Consider the following 16,318-nt stretch of genomic DNA (forward strand, 5'->3'; position numbering starts at 1 on the left):
TCCCCGCCATGCATAAATCCAGCTGTGCCACTTAACCGGCACGAAATCGTTGTGGCGACGTTCGATTCAGCATTCGCAAAGACCCTGCGGATCGATATCGCCGCGATCGGGCTAATTCCTCGGCGCAATCCGAGGCAAGGTTACAGGTTGAGTAAGAGCATTTCCTTGGCGATTGCGGAATCGGCAGGGGCCGACGTTGGATTTCGCTGTACGGTCTATTTAACCGCGACTCATAGGTGCACCTATGTTCGTTCCAAAGTTCGCTCATCCGAGACGGGGACCGATAGAGAAAGGGAGAAATTGCGCAAGTGCGCGAGGGAAGGAGAGAGGCTGCGGGAGAGGAGTGAAACAGCGAGGAATATAGGAGAAGGAAAGGGAGCGAGAAAGGAGAGAGAGGCGAATGACGTTGACCTCAAACGAGGCGCCCGGCAGTTGGACGGTGCAGGAAGGGAGGACGCGACGCCGCGCGCCGCGACGCTGACGCACCGCGTATATTTGGCTAGGGTCCGCCACGTCCGATCCTGGTATTTCTTTCCGCGCTAGGTAACCTCGAATTACCACTATTCTCGGCAAACCGTGCCCGTCCTAAACTCGCCGATCATCAGAGGCCCGGGCACCGATTCAATTCCGATCGAAGCCTCCCGATTATCATTCAAGGAACTCGGAGCAAGATCCGTTGAACGCTACCGACGCCCCAGCCTATTAGAAACTCTGTTGCGGCCGAGATCCGAGACTTTTTGCCCGGTCAGAGACAATTCTAATGGATGCACTTTTCTTCTGCTACCAGCCGACAGATTCGCTCTCCCAGCCACCGCGTTCGTTCGACTACGAACAAAGTAAAGGCGAATGTAAAACGCGAGGGGAGGAAAAACGGCAGGCGAGCATCTCGACCCGAAACTACTTCGGGGTGACTATACAGACGCACCGGCAGAGAAGGAGAGGCGAAGAGAGTGAGCGAAGAAGTGGAGGGTTGGTAAGCAACGTGAGACTCGCTGTACGCAGAAGAAACAGCGACCGTCGACTACCGGCGCTTCGAGAATTTATGGACGGGTCTCATTCGGCACGGCGCATCCGCCCGGTGCTCCGAGAAAAAAAGTCGAACCTGCACACGAGAGGACTTCGGCATTACATTGTGTACAGCACGAGTCACCGCCGATCCTACCAAAGAGACTTCCTTTTTCTCCGCATGGAAATGAGCTGGCATTTCTTTCATCCCGAACTTATTCAATGTCTGCTTACGCGAGCATCATATCTTCCCCTTGTCCATACCCCGCGCCACTTGCTCCGACCTTCCGACAGTTTCTCTACGCTTTCCCTTAAACATCATTTCCCTCCCCCCCAACCCTGTTTCTTTCATTTCGCCGGGAGACGTCGAGTGCTCCTCAAAGGACAGCCGCGGCTCCGACGGGAAACTCGTCCTGTCCCGTGTTTGGATAATATTTCAGATGGGAAGCGGAAATTCGAAAACGCTTGGAAACGATTCCCAGCGCCGCGCAAATATTTAGCGGAGATTCCGTTTAAAATCGTCTGATGTGCCGGCGGCGGCTTTTATGCCGGCTGTTTATTAAATGTTTTAATAAAAAGAAACGCGTCGGGCCAGGGAGTAAGTTCTCGTTTTCTGGCGATCGTCGCTTTCATGCAAGCGATGCTGCGCTGCGCTCGCTCGATTATACGGCCACACTCTTGATATTCTCCGTATACATGCAGACAGGACGCGAAGCGAGGTGACGATTGCAATAGGAATTCCTTGACGAAATAAGGGTAAAGAAAAGGGTAGAGGGTAACACTCACCGTATGAAGTTCGTGTCCGACGTTACAAACTTTTGCAATTTGAGAAGCTGCTCGTCCCTTCCACCCTCGTCGCCACTTCCTCCGTTGCCGCAGACGCCTGGTCCAGAGGCGTCGGGACGCTCGTCGGGGCAGTCTTCGTCGTCCACTTCATCGATCTCCATCGCTGCGCAAAACAAAGGCAACTGCGTTCAATGAACGAGCTCGATCGGTGTTTGTTTTAATTTTTTACTAAATATATCTTTTGTTAATTAGTAAACTAGGAGAACAGCACCTTAATTTGTCTTTGTCCTGTGAATTAAAGGGTTATGCCTACCTGAAAAGGTCTGAAAACGTAAAGTATATTCGGGATTTTTTTTTCTTCAATTTGAAGACTTTTTTTTAAATTAACGGTGGTATATTCGAAAGTATATATTTTAAAGTTCTTGTAGTTTTTTTTGCAATGCGATAACTAAATAAATAATGGAATTATAAGCGATCTCCCGACAGCGCTTTTTTTATTACGGTGACCACTATAGCTACGACCTGGTTCATCAGGAATACAAAATTCGACCAAATTTAGTCAGTATATTAGATTAGCTTGTCCTTAATCGTAGGTTTTTGATTTCCGTTGGGTAGTTGTTATTTTACAGATGGAAAATGATGAAACATGAGCGCGATTCTGTGGTGAAAATCGATACTTTTGCTATGAGAAGTTGCCATTTTGTAGGAAATTAATATCTTGGGATAATAAACGATTAAGGACAAGATAATCCAATATACTAACTAAATTCCCGCGAATTTTTTATTTCAGATGAACCAGGTCAGAATTAGAATGTTCACCGCAAACTACTGACAAAAAAATCGCTGCCGAGATATCGCTAATATTTTTTTTTATTTGTGTATATTTTCCATCGCAAAAATTACCACAAGTAGTTTAACATGTACACTTTCGAATACATAAAGGTTTATTTAAAAAAAAGTCTTCGAGTGTTTTAAAAAAAATCCCGAAAATACTTGTGTTTTCAGACCTTGCAGGTAGGCATAACCCCTTAAGGGGGACACCACTGTGATCACCGGAAAAGTAAGCCATTTTTAAGATTTGTTTCAGGCATAATTTACAGTTTTCATAGAAATATTGTATTACCTACCTTTAGTACGCTGTCTTAAGAGACTATAGAAAAAGAAATTAATAGAAACACATCCATAAGTTTTAATATATTAATTAATCTTCTAGACCTCCACACGCGAGCTGGTCGAAAGTGTAACTATGGAACAGCAGGTCCGAAATCAAATTTCATTTTTTTGTTATAAACTATATGAGTGTAGTTTCCGTTGTACGTACGGATTCTTTGATTGAAAACAAATGTTTTGAAATACGCTCGAGAAACTGTCCATCTTATTCGAGGATTTTTTAAACTTTTCTTGTAAAGCGCACCATTTTTACAAAAATAATTTGTTTAAGAAATCGGTACCTACAACGGAAACTACACTCATATAGTTTATAAAAAAAAATTACATTTCATTTCGGACCTGCTGTTCCATAGTTACACTTTCGACCAGCTCGCGTGGGGGGTCTAGAATATTAATTAATATATTAAAATTTATGGATGTTTTCCTATTTATTTTTTTGTATAGTCTCTTAAGACAGCGTACTAAAGGTAGGTAATAAAATCTTTCTATGAAGTTGTATATTATTCCTGAAAAAAATTCATAAAAATGGCTTACTTTTCCGGCCGTCACAGGGGTGTTGCTCCTTAAGAAAATACATTTTGCTTATAGAAAAATAGAAGTCTCTTGTATAGCGAACGCGAGTCAAGCAACAACGATAACGATAGACGGACTGACTCAGGTTGTCTTTATGCTTATGTCTTATATCGTTCAGAGGTGGCGCCAGGGATATTTAAATCTCAAGGAGTTTGATTCTTCTTGATTGAAATATTCATAGATTCCAACAGTGTTATTCGGAGATCGGCGTCTTATCGCTAAGTTTTTATTGAAAGAGGCAGGATAGTCGGAGGGTACCATTGTTCAAGGCACATCCGGCAATGGTACCCCGGTTAGAAGACACTGGTGCTGTTTCAGCGTTACGCAGAACCGCTAAACATTATATTAATATCTGCCGCTGAGAGGGAGATGAAATTAGTGTCGGTGGAGCCGGTTCGCCCGGATCCAGCCGGTTCGTTGCACCGATCGCGTTTCCCTCTGTCTCTGCTCGAAGAATTTCCCTGTATCCGCAGCCCCGCGCTCAAACGGAGGGACCGAGTGTAACCAGCGCGCCCGTAACGACTCGTGACAAGAGTAAGAAAAGAGGTTCAAAGGAGAGGGCACCAGGGAGATAACCGGGTGGTTTTAAACGAAGCGGTTCCTGCGTCTAACAAGGAGAGTATTTTAGGTGTCCGCCCCCGATCATTTTGATTTTTGGACATATTATAGAGGACCGAAAAATAAGAAATACGTGTTTTTTAATTTCCCCCCTTTTCATATTTGGGGGGTGAAAACTGCGTTCAAACTTAGGGTTGAAAAATCATTTTTGTGGATTTTTGAAAATCCGGTGAGTCAGTTATATTTCGCATTCAAAGACACAAAATTCGTCCATTCACACTATTCCCCTATCTCTAATAGTTCTCGAGATATTCCACAAAAACGATTTTTCAACCCTAACTTTGAACGCAGTTTTCACCTCCTAAATATGAAAACGGGGAAAAATAAAAAAACACGTGTTTCTTATTTTTCGGTCCTCTATAACATATCCAAAAATCAAAATGATCGGAGGCGGGCACCTAAAACACTCTCCTTGTAAGTCTGTCTTAGAGTCTACCCTCTTTCCTAGATTTCTTCTACTTTCCACGGCGACCCTCGTATCCCCCAATTCGTCGGCGTTATTCCGTGGACGCGCGGGAAACTCGCTGGGCTTTACGCGAGGCAGAGGACACGTATTGGCGAACAGCGAAGAAAAGGAACCCGGTGGCTAGGGTTTCCTTACGCTGGGGCAGCGTATCGAGCTAGGAACGCTGGAACAAGTAGGTGTGCACAGTCCTCGACAGCACGCCAGCCAAATGGCCGCTTGATACCAGCAAGAGTCGTTTTAATTCTGCCAGGGCTCTAATCGCATTCCGTTTCGACGCGGAAAGAATTAATTTTTTCCCCCGTTTTTCCGCTCCTCGAAAATTATCTCCGTCGCGGCGGTAAAACGATAATTTATAAGAGATTCGCGGGACCCGTGGTCTCCCTCGAGACATTTTTCCCGGCATTCTCAGTCGGCATCGAACCGCTCCCCCTGCGGAGGGGGATGGAGGTTCTCTCGGCAGCTCAGAAGGAAGAGGATCTCGATGCCGGCCGCCGCTGCGAGCCGCAAGAGCGAGAAGAAGGGCGTCGGGGGCGAGCGAACGAGGGAGAGAGGACGCGGGTACGTAAAGAAGGCATGGAAACGGACGCTGGAGAAAAGGAGAGGGCTGCATTGGTTAAAAAAAAAGAGAGCAACATATCGATCTCGCGAGGAGACTTCCGTCTGTCCGATTCTAGGCTCTCTTTTATCGCGACGCTCGATCGGATCGACCGTTCCGCCGACCGAGCCCTTCTATCTGGAACAAGCGGCTCCCACCCTCCTCGAGACCACCCTTTCTCGCTCGTCCGGCCTAGTACAGCCCCCTCTATCGGCCCGCTGGCATGGTGATGCACGCTGGCGTGGGAGGCAGAGGGGCTGGGCTCCAGAAACTCATTTGAATCACGTGCAACGACGAGTCAAGTGCAGCCGTACTACGCGTTTCACCCGTCAGCGTATATACGCGCCACTACGACGTAGTTACTAACGATTTCCTTTTCTCTCTCTTTTGCCCACGCTGCCGGCCGCCCGTTTTATCTCGCGTTTCTGGATATTTATTGATTCCGAGGCCCGTAACCATGTCGTCGCGGCGCGCGTCCCGAGCCCACGGATTTCTTTTCCTTCGCATCTCCCGCTGCCTCGTCGCCCCTATTTTCCTGGAGCTCCCCGTTTCCGTTGCTGGAGCCCGTCGGAGCGCGCGTCCCCGCGTGCCCGAGACTCTCTCCCAGTCGACGATCGACGGTGGCCTTCGAAAATTTTCTCTCCCCGCGAGTTCGTTCGCGCGATGGTTGCGAGGATCGGGCGGCAAACGGCCGCGAGGAGCGCGATTACGAGGGGTGCCCGCTGCCACAGGGATGAAGATGGTGGAGCCGAAGGACGAGAGAAGGAGACAGATAGCGGGAGGGGATGAGTAATGGAAGGAATGGAAGGAGAAAGATAGAGGGAGAGAAACAGAGTTGGCAGAGAGAGAGAGAGAGAGAGAGAGAGAGAGAGAGAGAGAGAGAGAGAGAGAGTGGAGAGAGCAGAGGGGCGTGGCAAGATGAATGATCGCAAGACGCGGGAGTATTGATCCCGGGGACTGTACTCTGACTGTTTCTCTCTTTCTCTCCACATCTCTCTCTCTCTCTCTCTCTCTTCCTCTCCCTGTGCCCCTCACCCAGTCTCTCTCGCTTCGGCATATATACGCGCGCCCACCCCTTCCTCGTCCTCTTCCACCGTTCCTCCGCGGTCATTCTATCTCTCTTTCCTTCTCTTTCTCTCGCCGGCGGAGCTTCGCACCCCTGTACCGGGTGGCGCGCCGGTTGTTGGGTTCAGGGTCATGCGTGCACCCCTTTCGGCTACGTCGGTTCCTTCCTTCCTTCCTTCCTTTCTCTCGGAGGGGGGAGAGAGGGTTGCTCCCGTCTGGATCGAAGTCGAAGAACCCAGGAGGAGAGATTCCTCTCTCACCCCGATACGCGCAAACGGTCGCCGACCAGTTCCACCACTACCCGCCAGAGATCAACGACATTTTCGATGGCCAACGTACCCCGTCGCCGACGTTACCGCGCCGCCGTCCCATCCCGACAGAGCGGATAAATCCTGATCTTACGGACGGCGTGTAACGGACCTCTTCACCTTGTCGCTACACCTTACCCCTCCTCCCCTCGACCTACCCTTCCCATCGGGCCGGAGACGCGACCGCGTACGATGTGGGAATGATCCCGACACAATTACAGCGGGGCGACGTTCGCGAATCTCCTTTCGCGCCGCTCCGGACGCGCTCGCAAACCTGTATCGCTCGTCGCGACGGCCAGCGCAAGGTCTGGGAAACCGGGAAGCCTCCTCGTTGCGGAGCGGTGATCCTGTGTTTAAAGAAAACTACGAGCCCGTCTGAGAACGCTCAATTTCGGCGGCGTGGTTTGTGGAAATACGGTAACATTTAAAGCATCGTTACTCCTCTTACGTACGCAAAACTGAGTTATCGGTTCAAAATAATAACATTCAACCCTTTTGCAGTTGAATAAATTCTAAGCGCAAAACGTCTGGCTTGCCATGTAACATGTTTTACAAAGAAAACGTGGCAACAGATGACGATAAAATTGCGAATTTATTTGGCACGTTTTTTGGATCAGTCTATCGAAATAGCACTACTAATTACAAAATCCCGGAAAATGGGTGTAAGCCCTGTTTTTCTGACCTGGATGTTGACATTAATGATGTTTTATCAGATTAAATAAACTTGATGTCAATAAAGGTCCTGGTTTAGACGGTATCCCACCCTTGTTTTTTAAAATGTGTAGCTTTGTTATATCCCGGCCGCTTTGGATAATCTTTAATAAATCGATAAAATCAGGCTTATTCCCGAAGTCTTGGAAGACCAATCTGGTTACACCCATTTTCAAAAACGGCGGTAAAACAAATGTTGAAAATTATAGACCTACAAGCATTATTAGTGTTACACCTAAAATCTTCGAAGAAATTGTAACAAATAAGCTACGCTGTACGGTTTCTCCCTCAATATGTGAAGTCACATTTTCTTTAGAAGCTAAACTACAGGTTGACACAATATTTACTGACTTTCAAAAAGCTTTTGACACTGTAAATCATTCTCTTTTAATCGAGAAGCTGTCAGCTTTGGGCTGCGAGGGTAATCTATTGGCATGGCTGGGGAGTTACCTTACTGATCGTTTTCAAATTATACGTGTACGTAGTGGCCTATCATCTCCGATTCGCGTTTTATCTGGTGTACCTCAGGCTCCCACCTAGGTCCTCTACTATTTATAATTTTCATAAACGACTCAACTACCATTTTCCAATATTGTAAGTTCCTCCTATTCGCTGATGATTTAAAAATCTTCAGGAGCATCTCATCCATTGATGATGCTTCCAGATTACAGGCAGACCTAGATCGTTTTTGCGACTGGTATCGCAGGAATGGTATGGATCTCAATATTGAAAAATGCCACGTTACGCGGTCCTCCCGTCGTTCTGAACCCTTCTTATATCCTTACCGTCTCAATTACGATATTCTCTCCTAAATAAGCGAAGTTAAGGACTTAGGTATTCATTTCTCCTCAACTTTGGACTTTTCCAACCATATTTCTTATATCGTTAACTCGGCTTCAAGAACACTTGGTTTCGTACTACGTTTTTCCAATGATTTTCATTCAATTCACACGCTAAGATCGCTATATATTACCCTTGTTCGTCCCTTGCTAGAATATGCTACGATTATACGGTCTCCGAAACGCTTTAATCACGAAATCCTGCTTGAGAGAGCGCAACATAAATCTCTCAGATTTCGTTCATATAAGCTAAAGAACCCTGTGTCAATATTCGATCATGATTACTCTACAATATTAAACACAGTCAACCTCGAAACATTAGCTGCGCGTAGAAGAATATCCGACCATTTCTTTATTTTTAATTTAATAAATAACCATATCGATTGTCCCTCTCTTCTTATGCAAATCAACTTCTACGCACCTGAACGCGCATTGAGATCTAGCGCAGGACTACAACCACTTAAATCCAGATCTACATACGGATTAATTAATCCAATAAATCGAATTATTGCTGACTCTAGTACTCCCTATAATAATATCGATTTCTTTAATGGATCTGCGCACACCTTTAAAACACAATTACATAGGATTATCGGATAATGTCTTATCCGGTGTACCATGTAATTTATCACGTCTATCTTTTGTTACATTAGGTAAAGTTCTTTTCCCTTTGTAAACATTTATGCAAAGAGGGCTTCGGTGCGTTTATAAATAAAATAAATAAACAAATAAATAAAACGTATCCCGCGGACGACGTTCGTCGCGTGCGGCTTGTTGCACTAATTTCACTTCGGCTATCTGCCCGAATTAACGACATTGGGCGCTGGATTTCGCGTCCAGGCGAAAGGATTTCCTCCGACCACGCGGACGGTGGTCGCGAAACGATGGGACGCGGGGCAGCGAGGCAGGGCGGACGGCGAATCCTTTTAATTTCCCGCGTGCCCACTGCTTTCCAGTTACCCTCGACGGCCACGGCCGGCTAGGAAATATCGCCGGGCCACGGAATCCGCCTGGTCGGGTCGATTAACGCGAGTGCCAGCATCCGACGGTGTTAATAACCGAAGCACGAGCCCGCGCTCTGGAAACGAGCTCGACAGACGTGACAGTCCCGCGAAAAGTAATTACTACCCTCTTGTTCTCCGCTTAATATGACGGAACGACCGTCTGAAATAACATTCCGCGCTACGGTTGACACTTTTTACAAACTCGCCGCGGATTAAACGCGTTGCTTCACGGTCGTTACCGTCCTCCGCGTCCCCGAAACTTTCCTAACACTTTGCGCGAACTTCTAATTACTCCGCCGGCCGTGATACAGTTTCGCGTGGCCGGGGAAAAAGGGCGCCGCGGTTTAATATTCAAGCGGATGGGCCCCTGCGTCTCGCGGGCGCAATTAATCGTTAAGCATCGCGGAGGATTAGCGCGATAACAGCGAGCGGATCGCTGGGCAGAGAGAGGAGCGCGTTTTATGCAATCAGTGCCAATTCCTCTGCACTGCGCAGCAAAGAGGCGTGCAATCAGGAAGGCGAGCGCGCTCGCTTATAAGCGGCCACAGTGTATCGTAATAACAGGTGGCACGACACAACTGACGTGACAGGTTAACGAGGAGAACGCACCCGATCGGAAAGCGAAAGTTTCCTCGTTAGAGCTTTTCCATCGACGTCCGTTTGTTTTGACGCGCACCTTGCCTTTCCCCGGGCGCAGGCAACACGCTCGCGATCGAGCGTCGCGGGCCTCGATCGGGGGATGTACACACCGCTTAAATCGATCCCAGGCCGGCGAGCAGGTAAATCGTCGCGCCGTCGGCGCTTACCGGAGTGAACGACACACGGTGCAATCCAACTCGCGCCGCCTGTGACTTATAATTCATGCACCGTCTAAGGCGAACTTCGATGGAACGGCTCCCGGTTAAAGACATTAACGAGGGGTAGTAAGTAGAGTGGCGCTACGTACCTGCACGGGAAAAGGGGCTCGCGAAGTAGGTTACCGCGGGAATTATTCAGTATCACTGCGATTCAAGATACGACTCTGCAGGAAATGAATCCTCGTCTAGCGCTAACTCCGATACCCCGCGGAGTATCGATTTCAAATAGGGTAAATCCGGGAGACGCGGTCGACCTAATTTAAAACGGCTGTTAAACTAACACTGGTATTATTTATTTTAACAGGGTGCACCTTATGTGTTAAAAATTTTATGCTGATTTAGAACAACTGGGCGATATTTGCTTTAAGATAATATTTGCTGAAAATCGGGTTGAAAATTGAAGTCATAGAATCTGACCACCTGAACCAAGGTGCCGGGAGAAATGGTTTTCGTCGTTGACAGAGACCACTCGCATAATTATTCATGCAGAAATAACAGAGAAGAGAGCAAAATTATTTATGAGTGAATACAGCTATAGATTCATTGATATTTAATTTGTTTATGGTAAACAAGTAAAGAACATATGAAAGAAAAAGTGAACTACCTGCCGGCAATTAGCAAGGAAAATGAATACAAAAGTGAATGAATAAAATAAATAAACAAACAAACAATAATAGAATAATGATAAAAAATAAAAAAATAAACAAGAATAATGAAAAAATTATAACTCGACCATCTCTCCTTTCTGCAGCGAGAGATGGTCTTCTCGTTAGTTTTGATACTTTTTAACGGCGAACGTTGAAAAACATGGGTCACGTCCAGTATTATTTTTAATTAAATATTATAACATTTGTAAACATAAGGGTTTTGTGCATACACTTTACGGCTTCGCTAGAGTTTTCTGAAGTTATGTTTAAAGTTTCACAATGATGCGTTAATATTTACTCAAGTTATCGCAATTTATATTTAAAGAAATAATGATTTTGGACGATGTCAAATTTTTTCTTTATTTCCAACACTATATTTTTAAAAATTCACTTTAACAACATTTAATTTTCCAATCTTTCTTAGCGTTTGGACAATAAATTCTCCCATTTTCGAGCGCTAGTCCCCTTATTACATCCAACCCTTCAATTTACCTTTTACAGCCTATAAATCCAGAAAAATACAGAAGGAAGACGAAGTGACGCTATTCATTCAACTGTTCGGCTTCTAAACAAGCAATTGCTCTGCATTTTAACGCGCTTTACATATAGAGTCTGAAATATAGCTACCCGACCAACTCTCCGACCCGACCGCGTCTCCCGGATTTACCCTATTGGTGGAAGCCTTGCGTAACAAGCTTTCGCTCTGTAATTTAGATATTAAAAACGAGACGAGGGACGCGGTCGTCACCAAAAATCAAGCGCGGTGCAATTTTGCCGGTTGGTCGCGGATAGCGGATAAAAAAAAGGTAGCATCGCGGGGTGCCATTAATTGAGTGGAGTTTAACTACGGGCGGTTCGTTTGTACGGTATCGGCACGGTGACGTCAAGCACGCCAGTTTCCCACGACTCCCGATGGATATTCCAGATCGGACAATCGAACCTCGCGGTGACGTCTGCGCGCGACGAGAATATTGCACGGAAGATACCCGCTCTATCCGGAGATACCGCCCGATGAATATTTATACCGTTGCTCCCGTATCACATGGCGAGCTGAAAATAAGTGGCGCGCATGTGACAGCGATCTAAACGCTATCACAGCGGAATTATATAACGCGCAATTTTACGCGCCCGTTAAGATAACGTGACCATTAACGATTCAATGGGGCTGGGGAAACAATGAGCGCGAATCGGGACGGGACGGGACGGATCGGGACGGAATTACGATTCGCGATAATGCGTTTAAAAAAAATAGGCGAGCGCTGTACAGGGTTCTTTAATTACGTTAACGAGAGCACCGACGTTGGGGGTCGCTGGAGCCGCGAAAGTGCCGGGGAACGATGGATACGCGTGACGTACGCTGGCGGACCACCTATGGAAATTTATACGAGCTACGAGAATAACCGTCAGCGGTTCGCGTTTACGTCGCTGCGTAATTACGGTTTCGCGGATGTAACGATGAGCCTGTAACGCTGGGATCGGAGCCACGCAGCCGGGGGTAAACAGCGAAAAGGTCAAAAGCGAGCCTGTTCCGTGCACATAGGATTCGCTACGTTTCAAAGCAAAAAGAAAAGGATGAACGAAAAAGGGGACATAATGAAAATGGACCGGAGCGTTCTAATTTAGCGACGAGTGTTTCTCTCTCTCTCTCTGCCGTTGAACGAGGTCGCAATTAGCTTCAATTTTTCGGGGAAAACAAGCTTTCCATCACCGAGCCTTGTGACCACGAAAGATTTCACAGCGGCTCTCTCCGCGTCTTCCACCCCCTCCCGTGAAACTTTTTCCCTTTTTCGCCCGAGTTGCCGCAGAAACCGACCAGAGCGAGGGTGGCGCGTGTTTTTTTTTTTCCCTCGCCGGGGCCTTTCGAGATACGCAATTAGAGGGGTCGGAGGAATTCTTACGTGGCCTACCCCCCGATGCCACCCTCGCGGCGGATTTTTCTATACGCAGGCCGCGCGCCGTCGACGAGCGATAAAACCAAGGCCGAAAAAGCTGGAAGAAAAGCGCGAGTCTGCCGGATAGATCAATAACAAACCATTACTGGCCTCTCTCGGAGGGTTCAAAGGGGCCGAGAGCGCGGGGCCGTTACACTCCGACGTGAATCCCTCGCCGTCGAATCAATTCTTTCGCTAATTACCCTTGTCTCGCGTGCGGAGAAAGGCCGGAGGAGGAGGAGGAGGAAGAAAAGTGCCGCGACAAAGCAGACAGCGATCGATAACGGGGTAGGTCTTCGTGGACCCATCCGCTTCGCCCTCGAAACAAAAGGAATCGACAGGTTTTTCCTCTCGCCACACCTAATTTCAGCCCACGAAATAACCCATTTTCCTCAGCCGTCACTGATTCCTTAACCCCTTTCCGACCACGTTTTACATCGATTCCTCTCTGTTTCGCCCTCCCGGCCTTTTTTCCACCCTTCTCCCTTCTCTTCTCTCGCCCGCCCGGAGGCGTTTCATTAGCCGCGATGAGAACATTTGTTTTTGTCGATGTTTCGCGGCAGCTTGTCGCGTTTTATTTTTCCCTCCACCTCCCCGGTCCACCGATTCACCCCTTTCATACCTCCCTTCGTCTCTTTTCACGCGACCGTCCCAAGGCGAGGAAATAAGCTGCGACGATGAGAGGAACTTTAAATACTTACGCGATTAACTGGCCGAGTAAAGCTCTTGTTTATCGTCGCTCTAGCTTTACTCGCGCGCCAGCATCGCGGGCATTACGCAACCGTGCGAGTCGCAAGTGGTTGCACCAGCCAGACTCTCGTCGTCGCGCTCTTTTATCCGGGGAACAGAGACTAACGGCTCGATTGGCCACGTAAATCATTTATGAATTTATTGGTGCTCGAACAATTATTGCTACCGGGTGCGATTAAATTCGACGATGTAGCCCGACGAAAGAGGAACGAGACTGGGTGCCTCTGCTAGGGAAATCTCACCTCTCCTGTTGAACAGAGCGAGCCAAGGATTTCTTCATGTATCCACGTGATCCGAGGCGTTGTCACAGTAAACATCGTTGCGTCAGTTTTGGTGAAAAGGACGCGCACTCGCATCGATCACACATTTGCCCGCAAACGATCACGGAGTACTTTCGATCGTCACAAGAACCCCTCGAGAGCGATTACTCCGCCGCTGTAACGCGTCGCGATTTCCCGTTCGAATCCTTTCTCCTACCGTCCCTCGGCAGCTCTCTTCCCGTTCCCCGTGCGAGAGTGCTCGCCGTGCCGATTCAACACGGCCCCGTTCGCCCGTTACGAACGCTGGAAAATGGTTACTGGTCGGCGAGATGGATCCTTACGCCGGCATTTTACGACATCCTTCGGGGGAGGAGGGAGGAGCGAAACGGCCATGCGTGGCCGGCAAGATCCTCGCCACCTTTTCCGCGTTTTACGCCGCATTACAATGCCATTTTCTCCGGCGTCGAGGAACGAAACGAGCCATCCGCTTCTGGACATCCTCCGCGCGTGTCATCTCGCTCGGCGACATTTTATGCGACTTACGGTGCCGAGCATCCATGCGTGATCGCGCAGATTCTCCGCTCCTCCCCGCAGTGGAAAACAGTTCGTCCTCTCTCCGGCCTCTTCCATCCACTGACGCGGTCGCTGGCAGTCGTTCGACTCGACAAAGAGATCATACTCGATCTAACCAGCTCAGTCCCGAATAGGAACGAGGGAATACCAGCGCGGCTGGTCGGACGCTTCGCGGATTCCGTCGCAAATTACCATGCTGAAGGATCTTCTCCGAAGGATCGCTCTGCGAGTCCTCGCGGCCAGTCGCGTCGAGACACCCTCGGGCCACCGCGCGCGGTCCTTCCGCGTCTGACCGGTACGGCACTGTTTCACTTATCCGTCACCGTCCCTTCGGCCAGCGTAACGCCGCGGCGATCGGCGCCCATCGAGCCGAGAAATGCCCGTGGAACTCGCGACCCGGTGGTCGCGCGAGACCAGCTACGTACCGAAGGACACGCAGCATCCTCGGCGTTCTCCACCGAACCTCTCCGCCTACCGTCGGCGCGGCAGGGAGAAAAGGAAACGGGACGTCGCAGCGGGAACACGCCTTGGCGATCCGCGCGCGATCGTTCCTCTCGCGGACACGGCACGTCCGCCCGGCGTCCTCTTCGCCCACCCCCTACCCCACCGTTAGTAAACGCGCGGATGGTCGGTAAAGTTTTACGGCAGGAACGCGGCTCGTCGACTGATAAATCCGCATTTAGCGTGGCTGCCTCACGTACACGCCGGGCTCTCGCCGGCTCCGCCAAAGGCATGATTGGTCTGCGTGTCGGCGCCCCCGCCGCCTCCTCCCGCGACCCACCCTCTCCGTCATGGGGCGGACAAGGGAAGGCAGAGCGCCGTCGCCGTTCGCCTCGGCGACGGGGGCGCCACCAAGCGGCACCGACGCCGACGCCGCCGCTCACGCCGACGCCCGCCACCGATCGATAGTCACCGACCGTCGACGACGTTGAGGACGACGACGCCGGCGACCACGAACGCGACTCGCCCGCCGCCACGGTTAGTCGTTCGTCGTACCCTGTCTCGACTTTCAGCGCGGCTCGAGCGATTCGACGAGCGACGTCGGGCACACTCCAGCGACGTCCGAGATGATGCCTGTCAAGGTACAAGCGGGATGCGGTTTTTTAAAGGGCTCCGGCAAGCCTGGAATGCCTGGAACGCACGTTCCAGGCGAAATTTATAACTTCCTTGGAATTGGATTGTTGAATCAGCAGCTTCGTAGGTTCGATTTATTTATTTAAACGGGATTACACCATTGAAATACAATGATAACGCGAAAGAAAGTTACATAAGGGTCTGTCAGTTCGATTCACAATTTAAACAGTTAATCGTCCCAACAGCTGGACACGCAGGAAGTCGGATGAGCAGGAGAATAGATCAATGTCATCCGCGAGAGAATTCGCAAATAACATGGCTCTATTCAGCGGGTCAATTGAGTAATGCTTATAGTGCGGCAGCTTGGTATCAAATAAGGGACGAATCCTCAGGCCTCTAGTTAGAGCTTTAAGGGGACTAGGCAGTCGAAAAATCGATTTTTTTTTGTTGCATTTTCCGAAAGTACTATCGTTTTTCAATATAATGCCGCTTGGTTTATAGGAATATTTGCAAAATTGTAGATTTGGCTTCAATTGAGGTTCAAATCGACTTGGAAAAAATTACAGGATGTGTAGAACATGTGCCATTTCGGCGCAAACCTCTGATATGGTCTGTAAAAATTCGAGATTTTCATAAAAAAATTAAGAAGTCACCGGATTTTTTTATGGAAATCTCGAATTTTTTCCTGATTGCGAGCGAATTGAGGTTCAAATCGACTTGGAAAAAATTACAGGATGCGTAGAACATGTGTCATTTCGGCGCAAACCTCTGATATGGTCCGTAAAAATTCGAGATTTTCATAAAAAAATTAAGAAATCATCGGATTTCGGTAGCGCACCATCATTGTTCGTGTGCTACCAAAATCCGGTGACTTCTTAATTTTTTTATGAAAATCTCGAATTTTTACGGACCATATCAGAGGTTTGCGCCGAAATGACACATGTTCTACACATTCTATAATTTTTCCAAGTCGATTTGAACCTCAATTCGCTCGCAATCAGGAAAAAATGAAGCCAAAAAAATATTCGAGAAAAACGCATTTAAAGTTTTTGCGCTTGACGTTTTTACCTGTCAAATCTACAATTT

At 48.3% G+C, this 16,318-nt stretch overlaps 1 protein-coding gene across 3 annotated transcripts in view; it reads right to left on the reverse strand.

Moving 5' to 3' along the window:
* The window catches only part of LOC143374834 (serine/threonine-protein phosphatase 4 regulatory subunit 1), a 224,313-nt gene that overhangs the window by 183,814 nt on the left and 24,181 nt on the right, over positions 1-16,318 (reverse strand). For 2 of the 3 annotated variants that reach the window (XM_076823361.1, XM_076823354.1), the window contains exon 3: positions 1,792-1,954. In XM_076823361.1, coding sequence (XP_076679476.1) covers positions 1,792-1,954 — 163 coding nt within the window. Of the gene's footprint in view, positions 1-1,791; positions 1,955-13,567; positions 13,718-16,318 lie in introns of those variants that run through there. The other variant, XM_076823370.1, reaches the window with a different exon arrangement.

Source organism: Andrena cerasifolii, chromosome 1 (genome assembly GCF_050908995.1).
Source record: "Andrena cerasifolii isolate SP2316 chromosome 1, iyAndCera1_principal, whole genome shotgun sequence".
NCBI classification, from domain to species: domain Eukaryota; kingdom Metazoa; phylum Arthropoda; class Insecta; order Hymenoptera; family Andrenidae; genus Andrena; species Andrena cerasifolii.